The sequence below is a fragment of the Physeter macrocephalus genome, chromosome 1 (genome assembly GCF_002837175.3).
Source record: "Physeter macrocephalus isolate SW-GA chromosome 1, ASM283717v5, whole genome shotgun sequence".
Taxonomy (NCBI): domain Eukaryota; kingdom Metazoa; phylum Chordata; class Mammalia; order Artiodactyla; family Physeteridae; genus Physeter; species Physeter macrocephalus.
This window is the reverse complement of record NC_041214.2, coordinates 100,598,937-100,618,377: the sequence shown is the minus strand read 5'-3', so window position 1 is coordinate 100,618,377 and position 19,441 is coordinate 100,598,937. Positions and strand designations below refer to the sequence as shown.

The 19,441-nt window shown below is 36.6% G+C and overlaps 1 protein-coding gene across 5 annotated transcripts in view; it reads right to left on the bottom strand.

Moving 5' to 3' along the window:
• Positions 1-19,441, bottom strand: part of SPICE1 (spindle and centriole associated protein 1) — an 81,234-nt gene that overhangs the window by 55,361 nt on the left and 6,432 nt on the right. Inside the window, exons 2-6 of one of the 5 annotated variants that reach the window (XM_007107952.3) lie at positions 18,666-18,764; positions 15,221-15,268; positions 11,375-11,518; positions 1,421-1,523; positions 496-602 (exon numbers count right to left, since the gene is read on the bottom strand). In XM_007107952.3, the coding sequence (XP_007108014.2) occupies positions 496-602; positions 1,421-1,523; positions 11,375-11,518; positions 15,221-15,268; positions 18,666-18,764 (501 nt within the window). Of the gene's footprint in view, positions 1-495; positions 603-1,420; positions 1,524-5,810; positions 5,893-6,025; positions 6,165-11,374; positions 11,519-15,220; positions 15,269-18,665; positions 18,765-19,441 lie in introns of those variants that run through there. The other 4 variants (XM_007107957.4, XM_024120176.2, XM_024120174.3 and 1 more) reach the window with 4 other exon arrangements.

The following is a 19,441-nucleotide window of genomic DNA, read 5'->3' as shown; positions in this document are numbered from 1 at the left end:
CTTATTAGTTATCTATTTTATACATATTAGTGTATATATGTCAATCCCAAACTCCCAATTCATCCCACCACCACCACCACTCAACTTCCCCCCTTGGTGTCCATACGTTTGTTCTCTACATCTCTGGGTGACACAGTCTTATGGAGCCAGACAGCCTAGATTTGAATGCCATCTCTCATGCTAACTAGCTATGTGATCTTGGACAACTTACTTAATTTTTCTGAGCCTCAGTTTTTCCATCTGCTAAATGGGGATAATAATAGTAACCTCCTAGGTAAGCACTCAATAAATGTTAGCTATTATTATCTACTCCTATCTTGTTTAGTACAAGCATTACTCACAGAAAGTGCACTATGCTTGAGTAAGAACAATTCTAGCAACTACAACTTGGTATTTACATAATAAAGCTTTTGAAATGTTTACCACTATGCCTATCTACATCAACTTAAACTGAATTTCAGCATGAGCATTATGGCTGTGAGCAAAGCACAATACCTGAGGCTCAATAACAGATTCACTAAGGATGGCCTGGGTGACAGGGTCTTGATTTACCACAATGGGACCCTGAGAGGAATCAGGAGCCATTGTTACATTCGGAAACCCTGCAGAAGGAAAATAAGTCATGATGATTTTGTTTCATTTAATTAAATTGACTTCACACATACTATACACTGCCATAGGTCTGAATTATCATATGAAAATCTTAAATAATAATAATAGCAACTTGCACTTAAACAGTGCTTACTATATGCCAGGCATTGTTCTAAATGCTTTTACATATATAAAATTGTTTCACCCTCACAAAATCCTAAGAGGTTATTAGTATCATCTTACATGTGGGTAAACTGAAACTCAGAGACGTGAAGCAACAGGCACAGAGTCACACTAGTGAGTGGCCAAGCCAGGATTCAAACCTTAAACTAAAAACTAATGATCTGTTTTTAGGGATTAAGATAAACAACAGATTATATACACATTAAAGTGAATAATGTTGTGCATCTCACAAGAGGCAAAGTTCCTTTTAGAAAGACACTGAAGTTGCTTTAGTTTTCAAATTAAGCTTCATTCAAATTACATACAAAGCAGATACTTTAATTATATGGTAATTTAATATTAATAAGCTGAAAATGAAATCATACCTTAAATTATGAAATCTTATACATTTCACAAAATATTTTAGTAAATAATAACAATTTACCTTTCCTCAACTTAAGTAATTTGTAATAGTTAATATTCTTAGTGAAAAGCAAATAAATTGTAATAAACCTATGTCTAACAACTCTTGTATGCTATCCACCCTAGAACATATGTGACAGAAATAATATGATGCCTGAGAAAAGATTTTAAATTATTTCAAATAGCCAGGTGTGGGTTATGATGAATAAGATAAAGAAACTTTTGTTTGATGTGACTACTTTACCTGTGCGCCTACGAGGAAAATCAGCAAACAGATCTTTTGCTGTAGCCATCAAATGATCAGATTTTTCCAATACGTCCTGCATCTGGTATTGATCAGAAAGAATCTAGACACAGGTTAGCGGTAAATATTATTATTCAGAAAAAATATATATACTTAATAAATCACAAAGGAAAAGTCCATACAAAGGCAGGAGCTTAAAAATCATCTCAAATCCTTCAGCGGCAATATCATTAAGTACCAGTAGATGGAGCTATTATAATAATTAGTGGATTTCAAACGCTTGGCTTTGATCCAAAGAAATACATTATTAAATTATGACCCAGTCCACACACAAATGTAGACAAACACCAAAATAAAAGCTTTGATTAAACTTACTCTTTGATAACCACTCTGATATTTTCTTTTTAGTTTCTATTCTATATTTTCAAATGATGGTCACAACCCACTAACTTGATTTTACAATCCATTAAAAAGTTGTGATCCACAGTTTGAAAAACACTGATTAAACATGAATCTTTGAGCCATAAACTCAGATGTGTGACTCTTTGGTGTTTCAACCACTAAAGTGATTTCATAATCCACTAATGGGTCATGACCCATAACTTAAAAAACACGACGTGAGATACGATTTTTGGGGCATTAAACAAAAAAGTGATGCTTCTGCATTTATAAACAAGCTCAATTTTTATCCTGGAGAAATGAGAACTCAAAAAATACCGGGCTCCCCTGGTGGCGCAGTGGTTGAGAGTCCGCCTGCCGATGCAGGGGACACGGGTTTGTGCCCCGGTCCGGGAAGATCCCACATGCCGCAGAGTGGCTAGGGGTTCGTGCCCCGGTCCGGGAAGATCCCACATGCCGCAGAGTGGCTAGGCCCGTGAGCCACGGCCGCTGAGCCTGCGCATCCGGAGCCTGTGCTCCGCAACGAGAGAGGCCACAACAGTGAGAGGCCCGCGTACCGCAAAAAATTTAAAAAAGAAAAAAAAAAATACCAATACGGCGGTGCCTCTGATTATACACTTTCAAATTAGGAACTTTCCCAGTTACAAGCAAGGATGCACAGGCTAGAGTGAAAGCAAGTCAACACCCACCACCACCAGATCGCATTCTTAGGCTGAAAGGAGTCTCAAAATTGGAAATTTTCAAGTTTCCAACACTGACTCAAATCAAAACATCTGGTAACAAATGCTCTTACCAGAATTTCTCTAGACCATGGAAACAAGCATACAATGTGACCTCAGTTACTGTTTTAGGACATGAAGGAAAAGAACAAGAGTCACATTCTGACTTTTCCCCCCTTCTTCCCCTGCTAAAGCCAAGCAGGTTGGCTGGCTCTGTTAGTGAGAATAAAGTCCTGAATCTGTTCTCTGCACAAAGAGTAAGTTTTGGAATGGCACAGGACAAAGAGCACATTTGGAGCCAGAAGACTGGCATCTTAGGCCCTGTCAAGAGATACAAAAGTGTATACTAAATCTGTATACAATTCTAGAGATATCTGAGAATGTTGTTACAACTTAAATTTTCATCCCTGGTTAGCCATCTTGTAGCACATGCAATTAGAGTTTACGAAAGAAAGTAAATGGAGCGTTATAATCTACCACTTATATTAGAAAAATTATATAAAATATATTTCCTAGCAGTTTTGTTTACTATTTTTAAAAAAGGTATTGACTTCCTATCAAAATGAAGAGATATAAATTGAAAGCAGCAGACTGTGGAGGAATAATTTTATCCTATCAAGACCTGATACTAATTATAATGAGGTCTCCAGAAAACCCACTGCCCTGCAGCCCTCTCCCTGCTAGTCCCTGCCCAGGCTCTTTGGGGCAGATGGCTTGAGTGGCCAGAGGTCAGAGCATTGGCTTTCTCTCGCTCTTTCTGGATTTCTTTATCACTCCTTTATGATAAAACTCATCCTCATGATAGGTAAACCAATCTCTGCAGGCCCATCTGTATATATTACTTCCCCAGATGGGTTTGCAGAGCACAAAACCAAACTTATGAAGAGTACAACAGAATACATCTTGGATTTTCAAAAGATCAGTCAAGGTTCCTTCAAAAACATTATTAGAAACTTCTCATGCTAGCAGTTTTGCTCTTTGGTAATAAAAACCAGACAGAATTGGGAAAGTACAAAGAGACTAGGTTAGTTAATATACTTTTAAAATTTAAAAAATCTTTATCAAAGCCACCCTCTCTCTAATTTGGATTTGGACCCTTATTTGCTTGATTCCCATGGCATGAGTGAATCATACAGCAAACAAAATCTAAGATTATGCTGGTCAAAGAGCTTTTCTCTTAATTTACGTTAATCTAGGAGCCCAGCTTCTGGGGGACGGGTCCTGGTAGCTCTAACACATAATGATAAAACCTATGTGGATATGCCCAAGGAGGACTCTTCCTTTGGTCCCCTCACATACCTTATCACAGACATTACAAATATAGCAACATTGAAATAATAGATGTACGAATCCTTTGACTCAGCAGTTCCACTTTTAAGAATTTAACCTACAAATATATTTATACATGTACTCAAAAACATATTCATTCACATACCTTATCACAGACATTACAAATATAGCAACATTGAAATAATAGATGTACGAATCCTTTGACTCAGCAGTTCCACTTTTAAGAATTTATCCTACAAATATATTTATACATGTACTCAAAAACATATTCATTACATTATTCATTACATTATTTATAGTGACAAGGCAGGAAATAATCTGTCGGTGGCAGACACTGCTACTTATCCACAAATATCCTTTCTTTCTGTTTTCTCTTTAACAGCAGAACTCCCAAGTTAGCCAAGTACATAGCTAATTTCCCAACCACCCTTGCAGGTGACAGTGGTCACTTGATGAAGTTCTGGACAATGGGATAGAAGCCAGAGCTTCTGGGTGATATGTAAAGGGAGTGACATGCATTCTCTTCCCCACTTCATGCTGCCTGGGAAATATCTGAAGGAAGCTGGAACAGCCACTCCAAACTCAGACATGGAAGCCCTGTAATAAAGGACCAGAGATCCTCTTACCCACTACCATGTATCTCTGAGCTATTCCATAAAAGTGAAATAGATTTCTATTTTGTTTAAACCAGTATATTTTGGGGTCTTTTTTTTTTCCAGATGTTTATACCATACTCTGATATACATCCCAAATGTCCACTAATAAAGCACTAAATAAATTGTGGTATATCCATATACTACCTGGCCATTAAAAAAGAAAAGGTAGATTTCTAAATACTGACATAGCAAAACCTCCAAAATATGTTGTTAAATGGAAATGCCTAAATCCCACTAATAGCAGAGGTTCTCAACCCTAGCAAAATATTAAAAATTATATAGCAACTGTCTTAAAAATACCTAAGTGCGGCTGCATCCCAGATCCACTGAATTAGAATACCTGAGTATAAATATGTCTAAGTCCAGATACTTTTTTTTTTAATGGGAATTTTTTAATGGAAATTAGAATCAGTAAGAGTTGAGAAAAACTATGCTAGAGCATGAGGAAGCCACATTACAGAAAGAAGGGAGAGAAATTTCACTCACCCTCTCTTACCACTCTTCTTCAACCCCTAATTCTACCACATCTACAAGGTATAAGGGATTCAGGACATGAGCAGGGGCCACTAGGGAAGGGAAACAAAAGCCCAAAGTCACCTCAAAGGGGCTGCCTTTTTCCCTGGCCAGATCTGTGTTCTTAGGCCTTTCATGGAGAATTATTACGTAACATTTAAATGTAGGTGACTTGCCTAAGATCACCAAAAGATACATACCTCTAAAGAACCATTCTCTCTCAATCCACTGTTCTTTTTAAAGCTCATGTAAATATTTATTTGGGAGATATAATTCTTCCTCATGATATATAAAGTCATGACTTTCATATTTCACTAAGAAGCCTTACAAATTCCTCAAAAGACAGAATGTGACTTAAAGCTGCAGCAGAAGGTGACCCAGACAGCCAAGTGCCATAAGCTCCAACACTGAACAAGAAGAAAACAGGCATTTCTTTTACAATGATTTCAGCCCAAATAAAAGAAGGGTTTTGCTGTAGTTTCTTCTTATTTTCCATATTATTTATTCCTAACCACTCTGATTACTTATTCAAACACCCTACATCTGACAAAAGATTAAGCCAAAGACAAGTACCTTACTAATTTGTTGGACAAGCACACATTTTTTTTTGCAAAGTTATCTAACAGCATCGCTGTTGAACTGAGAAAAATAATTATAGCAGCTTTATATATATATATGACACTAATTATGTGCCAAGGACTGTCCTAATCACTTTAGTAATATTTTATCACTGAAATCTCCTAACAATACAATCAAATACTGTTACTGCAGTTTAAAGATATTCAGGCTGAGAAGTTAATAATTTAAGGTCACCTGGCTAGTAAGCTGAAGAGTGGGAATTCAAATCACGAAACTAGACTGTAATCGTCACTCTGCTCCTTTTTCCAAAGTCTACCTGTAGATGATTGCGTAAGGACACGATAATGATTAGAGTCTGTCCAGTGTGAATCAAATATACGGGAAAAGAGAGACACCTATTTACCTCTTCTTTTCTTCCTAACTCTACAGATGATGCAGTTTAGCATTACCTCCTTCATGAGAGACAATCTCCTTTTCTCAAGGTTAGAAATTTCCGGTTTCTGCTTCTTCCATTTTCTCTTCAAAGCTTTTTCTTGGAGCTCCCAGTGTACTAATGCTCTATTCTTCGATTTGTGTATTTCATGACGACGGATCTATATGGAAGAAAAAATATATAAAAGAATGTTTCAGGAACAAAGAACTTGCCTATTCAGATGGTAGGACAATCTAACCTAGTTCATCTTTTTTTTTTCTAGTCCAGTATATGTATATTTTATATATATATATTCACAAAATTTTCACCATCTCCTAAATTTTCAAAAATGATTTTTTAAAAAAGAAGTATCTAAAACTAGTAGACCTAGGGAGTTCCCTGGTGGCCTAGTGGGTAGGATTCTGGGCTTTCACTGCTGCAGCCTGGCTTTAATCCCTGGTTGGGTACTGAGATCCCACAAGCCACGTGGCATGGCCAAAAAATAAATAAATAAAACTAGTAGACCTAGCTAAAACACAAAATGAAAGAATATTAATTTCTACTTCTTTTGTACAAGACTATCCAATAAAGTCATGTTTTGCAAACTGCATCTTGGGTGGTAAAATAAATTAGTGGATCAAAACCAACATTTTTAAAAAATAAAACAGAATATAGAATAGAAAATATTAAGAACACATTGCACATAATAAAAGTTAAGAATTCTTTTGTTAAATTTTTCAGTTACGTATGTGTGTACATATACAATTATAAACACACACACACACACACACACACACACACAGACTGAGTATGACATAAAAGGCACAAAATCCACTGAGTCATCTCTGGCAAAGGCACACCCAATTCCATGATATTCACATCACCACCAAGAACTCACAATGCAGTGTTTTTATAGCCCTGCAATGGCTGCATGTGGAAGTGGGTCCATGAAGATGCAGGACTCCAAGGAAGTGGAAATCCAGAAGCAGAAGCAGAGATATGAGCCACAGCTTAAGAGTTAGAAGGGAGGAGTTCACTAAGGTGGCTAAGGAACAAAAGCAGATATTGGCTTTACAAGCACTCTAGTGTTCAGAACTATGAATATGAACAAAACCTGTATGTCATCTGATAAAATGTACTACTGAGTTTGCACCATGTAAATATGAAATCAGTCCATTAAGAGACTAACAACTAAATATTATGTAAGGATTCTGATTCACAAAGAACAAATGAAGAGGACATTTTTGAGACAATCGGGGAAATCTGAATATGGATTGGGATTAGGTAATACCAAAATATTAGTGTTACTTTTGTCAGGCATGATAATGGCATTGTGGTTATATAAGAAAATATCTATTTTTTTTAATGCAAACTGAATATGTAGGCACAAAATGACATGTCCTCTGGGTTTGCTTTAAAATGCTCCAGTGAAGAAGCAAAGGGTAAGATAAATGAAACAAGTATGGCAAAATTTTCATAACTATTATATCTAGGTGAATAGTACATGGGAGTTCTTTATACTTTGTCACCATTTTCACCTGAGTTTGAAATTTTTCATAATAAAAAAATTTTAAGTCAGTTGGGCATCATTATTATCCTCAACAAACATTTAATGAGTACCTACTACGATTAAGATTCCTAGGCCCACAAAGACGTATAAGATACGGCCTCTATCCCTCAAAAACATTAATAATCTGCCCAGAGAGATTGGACATATGCATATAAAGATAAATGACATGCATTAGATGGTCCGGGAAGATCCCACATGCCGCAGAGTGGCTAGGCCCGTGAGCCACGGCCGCTGAGCCTGCGCATCCGGAGCCTGTGCTCCGCAACGAGAGAGGCCACAACAGTGAGAGGCCCGCGTACCGCAAAAAATTTAAAAAAGAAAAAAAAAATACCAATACGGCGGTGCCTCTGATTATACACTTTCAAATTAGGAACTTTCCCAGTTACAAGCAAGGATGCACAGGCTAGAGTGAAAGCAAGTCAACACCCACCACCACCAGATCGCATTCTTAGGCTGAAAGGAGTCTCAAAATTGGAAATTTTCCAGTTTCCAACACTGACTCAAATCAAAACATCTGGTAACAAATGCTCTTACCAGAATTTCTCTAGACCATGGAAACAAGCATACAATGTGACCTCAGTTACTGTTTTAGGACATGAAGGAAAAGAACAAGAGTCACATTCTGACTTTTCCCCCCTTCTTCCCCTGCTAAAGCCAAGCAGGTTGGCTGGCTCTGTTAGTGAGAATAAAGTCCTGAATCTGTTCTCTGCACAAAGAGTAAGTTTTGGAATGGCACAGGACAAAGAGCACATTTGGAGCCAGAAGACTGGCATCTTAGGCCCTGTCAAGAGATACAAAAGTGTATACTAAATCTGTATACAATTCTAGAGATATCTGAGAATGTTGTTACAACTTAAATTTTCATCCCTGGTTAGCCATCTTGTAGCACATGCAATTAGAGTTTACGAAAGAAAGTAAATGGAGCGTTATAATCTACCACTTATATTAGAAAAATTATATAAAATATATTTCCTAGCAGTTTTGTTTACTATTTTTAAAAAAGGTATTGACTTCCTATCAAAATGAAGAGATATAAATTGAAAGCAGCAGACTGTGGAGGAATAATTTTATCCTATCAAGACCTGATACTAATTATAATGAGGTCTCCAGAAAACCCACTGCCCTGCAGCCCTCTCCCTGCTAGTCCCTGCCCAGGCTCTTTGGGGCAGATGGCTTGAGTGGCCAGAGGTCAGAGCATTGGCTTTCTCTCGCTCTTTCTGGATTTCTTTATCACTCCTTTATGATAAAACTCATCCTCATGATAGGTAAACCAATCTCTGCAGGCCCATCTGTATATATTACTTCCCCAGATGGGTTTGCAGAGCACAAAACCAAACTTATGAAGAGTACAACAGAATACATCTTGGATTTTCAAAAGATCAGTCAAGGTTCCTTCAAAAACATTATTAGAAACTTCTCATGCTAGCAGTTTTGCTCTTTGGTAATAAAAACCAGACAGAATTGGGAAAGTACAAAGAGACTAGGTTAGTTAATATACTTTTAAAATTTAAAAAATCTTTATCAAAGCCACCCTCTCTCTAATTTGGATTTGGACCCTTATTTGCTTGATTCCCATGGCATGAGTGAATCATACAGCAAACAAAATCTAAGATTATGCTGGTCAAAGAGCTTTTCTCTTAATTTACGTTAATCTAGGAGCCCAGCTTCTGGGGGACGGGTCCTGGTAGCTCTAACACATAATGATAAAACCTATGTGGATATGCCCAAGGAGGACTCTTCCTTTGGTCCCCTCACATACCTTATCACAGACATTACAAATATAGCAACATTGAAATAATAGATGTACGAATCCTTTGACTCAGCAGTTCCACTTTTAAGAATTTATCCTACAAATATATTTATACATGTACTCAAAAACATATTCATTACATTATTCATTACATTATTTATAGTGACAAGGCAGGAAATAATCTGTCGGTGGCAGACACTGCTACTTATCCACAAATATCCTTTCTTTCTGTTTTCTCTTTAACAGCAGAACTCCCAAGTTAGCCAAGTACATAGCTAATTTCCCAACCACCCTTGCAGGTGACAGTGGTCACTTGATGAAGTTCTGGACAATGGGATAGAAGCCAGAGCTTCTGGGTGATATGTAAAGGGAGTGACATGCATTCTCTTCCCCACTTCATGCTGCCTGGGAAATATCTGAAGGAAGCTGGAACAGCCACTCCAAACTCAGACATGGAAGCCCTGTAATAAAGGACCAGAGATCCTCTTACCCACTACCATGTATCTCTGAGCTATTCCATAAAAGTGAAATAGATTTCTATTTTGTTTAAACCAGTATATTTTGGGGTCTTTTTTTTTTCCAGATGTTTATACCATACTCTGATATACATCCCAAATGTCCACTAATAAAGCACTAGATAAATAAATTGTGGTATATCCATATACTAACTGGCCATTAAAAAAGAAAAGGTAGATTTCTAAATACTGACATAGCAAAACCTCCAAAATATGTTGTTAAATGGAAATGCCTAAATCCCACTAATAGCAGAGGTTCTCAACCCTAGCAAAATATTAAAAATTATATAGCAACTGTCTTAAAAATACCTAAGTGCGGCTGCATCCCAGATCCACTGAATTAGAATACCTGAGTATAAATATGTCTAAGTCCAGATACTTTTTTTTTTAATGGGAATTTTTTAATGGAAATTAGAATCAGTAAGAGTTGAGAAAAACTACGCTAGAGCATGAGGAAGCCACATTACAGAAAGAAGGGAGAGAAATTTCACTCACCCTCTCTTACCACTCTTCTTCAACCCCTAATTCTACCACATCTACAAGGTATAAGGGATTCAGGACATGAGCAGGGGCCACTAGGGAAGGGAAACAAAAGCCCAAAGTCACCTCAAAGGGGCTGCCTTTTTCCCTGGCCAGATCTGTGTTCTTAGGCCTTTCATGGAGAATTATTACGTAACATTTAAATGTAGGTGACTTGCCTAAGATCACCAAAAGATACATACCTCTAAAGAACCATTCTCTCTCAATCCACTGTTCTTTTTACAAGCTCATGTAAATATTTATTTGGGAGATATAATTCTTCCTCATGATATATAAAGTCATGACTTTCATATTTCACTAAGAAGCCTTACAAATTCCTCAAAAGACAGAATGTGACTTAAAGCTGCAGCAGAAGGTGACCCAGACAGCCAAGTGCCATAAGCTCCAACACTGAACAAGAAGAAAACAGGCATTTCTTTTACAATGATTTCAGCCCAAATAAAAGAAGGGTTTTGCTGTAGTTTCTTCTTATTTTCCATATTATTTATTCCTAACCACTCTGATTACTTATTCAAACACCCTACATCTGACAAAAGATTAAGCCAAAGACAAGTACCTTACTAATTTGTTGGACAAGCACACATTTTTTTTTGCAAAGTTATCTAACAGCATCGCTGTTGAACTGAGAAAAATAATTATAGCAGCTTTATATATATATATGACACTAATTATGTGCCAAGGACTGTCCTAATCACTTTAGTAATATTTTATCACTGAAATCTCCTAACAATACAATCAAATACTGTTACTGCAGTTTAAAGATATTCAGGCTGAGAAGTTAATAATTTAAGGTCACCTGGCTAGTAAGCTGAAGAGCGGGAATTCAAATCACGAAACTAGACTGTAATCGTCACTCTGCTCCTTTTTCCAAAGTCTACCTGTAGATGATTGCGTAAGGACACGATAATGATTAGAGTCTGTCCAGTGTGAATCAAATATACGGGAAAAGAGAGACACCTATTTACCTCTTCTTTTCTTCCTAACTCTACAGATGATGCAGTTTAGCATTACCTCCTTCATGAGAGACAATCTCCTTTTCTCAAGGTTAGAAATTTCCGGTTTCTGCTTCTTCCATTTTCTCTTCAAAGCTTTTTCTTGGAGCTCCCAGTGTACTAATGCTCTATTCTTCGATTTGTGTATTTCATGACGACGGATCTATATGGAAGAAAAAATATATAAAAGAATGTTTCAGGAACAAAGAACTTGCCTATTCAGATGGTAGGACAATCTAACCTAGTTCATCTTTTTTTATTTTTTCTAGTCCAGTATATGTATATTTTATATATATATATTCACAAAATTTTCACCATCTCCTAAATTTTCAAAAATGATTTTTTAAAAAAGAAGTATCTAAAACTAGTAGACCTAGGGAGTTCCCTGGTGGCCTAGTGGGTAGGATTCTGGGCTTTCACTGCTGCAGCCTGGCTTTAATCCCTGGTTGGGTACTGAGATCCCACAAGCCACGTGGCATGGCCAAAAAATAAATAAATAAAACTAGTAGACCTAGCTAAAACACAAAATGAAAGAATATTAATTTCTACTTCTTTTGTACAAGACTATCCAATAAAGTCATGTTTTGCAAACTGCATCTTGGGACTCACTTAATGGGTGGTAAAATAAATTAGTGGATCAAAACCAACATTTTTAAAAAATAAAACAGAATATAGAATAGAAAATATTAAGAACACATTGCACATAATAAAAGTTAAGAATTCTTTTGTTAAATTTTTCAGTTACGTATGTGTGTACATATACAATTATAAACACACACACACACACACACACACACACACACACAGACTGAGTATGACATAAAAGGCACAAAATCCACTGAGTCATCTCTGGCAAAGGCACACCCAATTCCATGATATTCACATCACCACCAAGAACTCACAATGCAGTGTTTTTATAGCCCTGCAATGGCTGCATGTGGAAGTGGGTCCATGAAGATGCAGGACTCCAAGGAAGTGGAAATCCAGAAGCAGAAGCAGAGATATGAGCCACAGCTTAAGAGTTAGAAGGGAGGAGTTCACTAAGGTGGCTAAGGAACAAAAGCAGATATTGGCTTTACAAGCACTCTAGTGTTCAGAACTATGAATATGAACAAAACCTGTATGTCATCTGATAAAATGTACTACTGAGTTTGCACCATGTAAATATGAAATCAGTCCATTAAGAGACTAACAACTAAATATTATGTAAGGATTCTGATTCACAAAGAACAAATGAAGAGGACATTTTTGAGACAATCGGGGAAATCTGAATATGGATTGGGATTAGGTAATACCAAAATATTAGTGTTACTTTTGTCAGGCATGATAATGGCATTGTGGTTATATAAGAAAATATCTATTTTTTTTAATGCAAACTGAATATGTAGGCACAAAATGACATGTCCTCTGGGTTTGCTTTAAAATGCTCCAGTGAAGAAGCAAAGGGTAAGGTAAATGAAACAAGTATGGCAAAATTTTCATAACTATTATATCTAGGTGAATAGTACATGGGAGTTCTTTATACTTTGTCACCATTTTCACCTGAGTTTGAAATTTTTCATAATAAAAAAATTTTAAGTCAGTTGGGCATCATTATTATCCTCAACAAACATTTAATGAGTACCTACTACGATTAAGATTCCTAGGCCCACAAAGACGTATAAGATACGGCCTCTATCCCTCAAAAACATTAATAATCTGCCCAGAGAGATTGGACATATGCATATAAAGATAAATGACATGCATTAGATGGCATATACTCAATGCCTTATGTAGGTAGTAAGTACAACAACAGTTGAGAGAAGAAAGCAACTGTTAGGCAGCTTCAAAGAGTAGGACTTCAAACTTACTACAATAATCAAGAGAGTATGGTACTAGCATAACGATAGACATACAGATCAGTGGAATAGAAATGAGAGTCCAAAATAAACCCTTATCTTTACAGACAACTGATTTTCAACAAGGGTGCCAAGACAATTCAATGTGAAAAGAACAGTCTTTTTAATAAATGGTGCTTAGACAATTGGATATCCATGTGCAAAAGAATGAAGCTGGACTCCTACCTCACACCATACACAAAAATTAATTCAAAATGGATGAAAGGCCTAAACATGAGAGCCAAAACTTTAAAACTCCTAGACAAAAACACAGAAGTAAATATTTGTGAACCTTGGTTAGACAATGGTTTCTTAAGATATGACACTAAAGCTACAAGTAACAAAAGAAAAAAATTAGATAAACTGTACTTCATCAAAATTTAAAACTTTTATGTTAAGGATACTATCAAGAAAGCTAAAACACAACCAACAGAATGGAAGAAAATATTTGCAAATCATATATCTGATAAGAAACATATCAAGAATATATAAAGAACTCCTACTACTCCACAATAAAAACACAAATAATCCAATTTTATTTTATTTTATTTTTTGTGTCCCTCTCTTCATCAAGCCCAGTTCATAGTTGTCACATATTTCCTCTGGAAATTTTTAAATAACTAAGTGACTTGAAGAGACATTTCTCCAAAGAAGATACTACAAATGGCCAATAAATATATGAAAGGATACTCAATGTCATTAGTCATTAGGGAAATGCAAATCAAAACTACAATGAGATTCCACTTTATATCCCCTAGGAGAACTAAAACCACAAAGATGACAATGACAAATGCTGGCAAGGGATGTGGAAAAATTGGAACCCTCATACATGCTGGTAAGAATGTAAATGGTGCAGCCACTTTAGAAAACAGTTTGGCAATTCCTCAGAAAGTTAAATATAGAGATATCATATGATTCCACAATTCTACTTCCAGGTATATGCCCAAGAGACTAAGAGTGTTATGTTCACACAAAAACTTGTACATGAATATTCATAGCAGCATTATCTATAACAGTCAAAACGGAGAAACAACCCAAATGTCCAACAGCTGATAAATGGATAAATAAAACATGGTATATCCGTAAACAAAATAGTATTTGGCAATAATAAGGAATGAAGTACTGATACTACAACATGGATGAACCTTGAAAACATTACGCTAAAAGAAAGAAGCCAGATATAAAAGAATACATATTATATTGCATTTATATGAAATGTCCAGAATAGGCAAATCCATAGAGACATAAAACAGATTAGTTGTTGCCAGGGATTGGAGGGGTGGGGCATAGAGAGTGACTGTTAATGGGTAAAGGGTTACTTTTGGGGGAGTGATGAAAATGTTATAAAATTAGAAAGTGATGATGGTTGCATAACTCTGTGAATATACTAAAAAGCAATGAATTGTACACTTTAAAAGGGTAGATTTTATGTTACGTGATTTATATCTTAATAAAGCTGTTTAAAAAAACAAACAAACCTATAATAAAAGCTTTTTTTTTTAAAGTAAAACTTGAACTAGGATAAGGAAGCAAAGTAAGATTTGTACAGGAGGAGAAGGTAGGGAAACTATTCCAAGTAAAGAAAATAGCATGAACTGGGGCTCAAATGTGGAAATGTACATGGCATGTTCAAGAAATAAAATTATAATGTATGTTTGTATAGGGAAGTAATGGTAAATAATGCTAGTGATATCTACAGATAGGAAAAGATGATAAATGTGTACAGGAAAATACTGGACTAGAGAGATCTGAACTGTAAACCAAACCTATCTAATGAAATTCTAATGCATTCTAACTGATATGCCTAAGTAAAATAAGGAAGCCCAGGACATATGCTTTTTGATTTTACATAGACATAAGCAAGATTAAAAATAACTGAACAACTTCTAAGAAGTGCCTCTGGTTTCTATTCTGTAGGTTAGAAGTATCAAGTATCAAATATCAAATAAGACGATGAACAAATGACTTACTTTCGATAGTAAACTTACCAGATCTTCAGGAGTTGCCTGATGAACTGTTAGATCAGTTACAGTGTTCTGCAAAAAAAAAAAAAAGATGAACTTTCTTTAAAAAGCAAAAGGTTTCTTACAAAATATTAGTATATGCTGAATTTTAATGGCTGAAAACGGATTCAAAATCCTGAGACCAAAAAGTCTTTCCTCGAGAATTAAATTCTCAATTTAAATATTAACAAGGATTACTTTTAGGTGTCTTGTAGAAAATAACTGACAATTTTTAAGTGTCTCACAGAAATTAAGCACTAAATTCACCAAGCAAGCATACATTATATTAAAATAATGAAAACAACCAGGTAGTACATAATTCAAAAGGAGTTAGTTTAACTAAAGTTATAGTTTTCAAACTATATTTCATGGAACAAGGCAACTCTAAAGATTCCTAAAATATAAAGTGTGATCACTACAGAGAGGTTCAATGTGTGCCCATGCCAACACATTAAGCATAGAACCTATCATAATGAGAGACAAATTTTGAGGGTATTGTATAATTTCATAAAATGTGAAAACAGTCACTCAAGTAAAAAGGCACTAAACCAAATGGCAGGGCTTCCACATTGCACAACTCCAGGTGGTTCCGTTGGTATCACAGGCCATGTAAATAGTGCCCCTTGGAATTGTGCAGTGCACAGCCTGCACAGCTCTGAGGAGCAGCCCTGCAATGTGGTCCTTTCCAAAATGACTTCAGCCATTGTGTTATACAGATTTGGTAAGGCAGGGAAAAAAGCAATGTAGAGTTTTAATTCTAAGAGAAATACAGAGAACTGAGCCTAGTGAAATAGCTTCTGATGTATTCAAAGACTTAAGCTTTGGGCCATAGTTTGTATTTAGCTCAAGTCTTTTATATACGAAAACTGTTATTCCTTCCATATTGATCTAGAAAAGTACAAGATACAACGGTAAGATCATGAGAATTGTTTTTTTTTTTTTTTGGGGGGGGGGGTTTCTGGCCATGCCACATGGCTTATGGGATCTTAGTTCCCCGACCAGGGATTGAACTCGGGCCCTCAGCAGTGAAAGTGCCAAGTCCTAACCACTGGACCACGAGGGAATTCCCTTGGTAAGGCAGGGAAAAAAGCAATGTAGAGTTTTAATTCTAAGAGAAATACAGAGAACTGAGCCTAGTGAAATAGCTTCTGATGTATTCAAAGACTTAAGCTTTGGGCCATAGTTTGTATTTAGCTCAAGTCTTTTATATACGAAAACTGTTATTCCTTCCATATTGATCTAGAAAAGTACAAGATACAACGGTAAGATCATGAGAATTGTTTTTTTTTTGTTTTTTGGGGGGTTTTTCTGGCCATGCCACATGGCTTATGGGATCTTAGTTCCCCGACCAGGGATTGAACCCGGGCCCTCAGCAGTGAAAGTGCCAAGTCCTAACCACTGGACCACGAGGGAATTCCCAAGAATTGTTTTTAATAATAATAAAAATTCAGGCATATAAGTGATAATGCTTGGAATTAGTTTTCATGGGAGAAAATATAATTTCATTTATACTACTATTGCTTAAAACTATAGTTGACTCTTGAACAACATGGGTTTGAACACAGGTCCACTTATGTGTCGATATTTTTCAATACATACTACAGTGCGACACAATCCACACGGCTGAATCCGTGGATGCAAAACCACAGATACAGAGGGCCAACTGTAAAGTTACACGTGGATTTTCGACTGTGCAGAGGGTCGGTGCCCCTAACCCACATGCTGTTCAAGGGTCAACTGTATTTTCTTCTGAAATTGCCTTTAAATCTAATTTACAAGCCATTTCAGAAAATGCCTCAATATGTTCATCAGAACAGTATTATTCAGTTGATCTCTCCTTCCTCATTTACCATTCACACCAAATGACCTATAACTACTTTCAAGTTCCATCTACCTTCAGAAAACAACGTTTTTTTCCACCACTGGAGATAATATAAAGTAAATGAGGAAGGTTCTGAATGCAATTTCAAATAATGGTTTTCAATTATGTTTTGAGCAACAGCAGCATATCAAAATAAATATGGAACTTCCCAAAGTAACCACTCTGAAGGGGACAACTTGTTATCATGTGCATGTTTTCACCTTTTAATCAGTATCATTACCTTAGAGTCATATCCTTATACTATTTTATAGCCAATCACATGGCAACAAAGCAATCTAAACATAGAGAAATTCCCCTGCCCCACTTTCTAAGGCTGTCAGTTTGTCCAGGATACCTGACTAAGGTGGTTGGCCACAACCCAGAAGGTTCTAAGTCCAAAAGAATCCCTAAGATCCAAACTAGTCCCTGACCAGTTAATCTTCACAGAAAGTAAAAGTACCCAAAGTCTCATGGTCCAAACCAAAGTACCCAACTCCAAAAGATAAAAATCCCCTTGATAATACCAAGTGGTACCCAGGGTAGGAGCCAGGGATCATGTCTCAGATACCTGAGACCTGTCTTACATCTTAAGAGAACCTTTGTACTGAAATTGACAAATCTCTGGAGATGAGCAAAAAACAATTTGAGGGATAAGAGAGCAAGGATCACACACTTTTTCAGTCAAAAATGCCACTCATATGATTATGATATCACAGATTGCTATGGGCAAATCTAAAATATGTACCAAAAAATTTCAGATTTCAGGTTAACTAGAGTTGCCTTAAAGCAGTGAGTTCTCAAAGTAGAGGTGGGGGACTTTCTAAAAACACACTCCCCACCCACTTAAGATTTCAGTTCTTTCTTTTTTAAAGGAGAGAAGGGAAAGGAAATCCCTTCCCTTCTTTTTATTTATTTATTTTATTTATTTATTTATTTATTTATTTATTTTTGGCTGTGTTGGGTCTTCCTTTCTCTGTGAGGGCTTTCTCTAGTTGCGGCAAGCGGGGGCAACTCTTCATCGCAGTGCGTGGGCCTCTCACTGTTGCGGCCTCTCGTTGCAGAGCACAGGCTCCAGACGCGCAGGCTCAGTAGTGGTGGCTCACGGGCCTAGCTGATCCACAGCATGTGGGATCTTCCCAGACCAGGGCTTGAACCCGTGTCCCCTGCATTGGCAGGCAGATTCTCAACCACTGTGCCACCAGGGAAGCCCCAAGATTTCAGTTCATAAAAAGAGGTAGAGCTATAGCCTCAACATGCATATTTTTTAAAACTTCCCCAAAGGCATCTGCTCTTCCCTCCAAGACCTAGGATATTGGATTGGCCAAAAAGTTCACTTGGTTAATGAATGCGTTGTTCAATAAAGTTCTTGGTGAAAATGAAAAATGTCTTTTATTTTTACTTAAAACGAAACAAACGTTTTGGCCAACCCAATAACATGCCCAAACACCCATTCCACCATATCGCATGCTAAGCCCCATTCAGAGCACCATCCTGAGTGACTAAGGTCATGTCATCACATTTATTCCTTCCATGTAATGTTATACCGTGTATTATCCCACCTAGACTTACATCCCATTCTTGCTTTACTGACATTTTCTTCTTCTTTACTTTCAGTGCTTTCCTTCCTCCTCCATGGGGACCGTAACGGTTCACTCTGACAAATGACATCTAGGAGTAATAATCATATTAAATTTTAAAAATACATGAAAAACTGATAATCATCACCAGAGAGGGAAAAAGATATCTAAGAAAATAAATTTTAAAACATCAGATGAGAACTTTAAGTATAATGAAAGGAACAGGCTACCAAAAGACTTGGTTCTTTCACTTCATAATTATTAGAAAGTTGATACTGATAACTATGATAAAAGAGGTTTCAAATCAACAAATTAAATACATGTGATTAATAAAGAACCCTAGGAATGAAGCAGGTATGACCTAAAGCAGAGAGCTATCTGACAGCAGTCATAAGCATTGTCACCTGTTACACAAATTCACAATGAATAGAGGAAATGTCAATCACATGTGAACAATATGAATGTAAGAGAAGGAGAGCAAGAGATAGTTGGGGTTCTTTTTTAAGCATCTAACCCTCAAAATCACTACCAGACACATACATACTTACCTTAAAATAAAGGTGGCTCAATTTTAGAGAATGAATGAGTTATGATACGATCTCTAGTATTATTTTTCACATAATACTAAATAGGGGTGATTACTGATACTAAACTAGAATATGAAAATGGCCAACAGCTGCTTGGCACTTTTAAAATGCAATGCTAGGGCTTCCCTGGTGGCGCAGTGGTTGAGAGTCCGCCTGCCGATGCAGGGGACACGGGTTCATG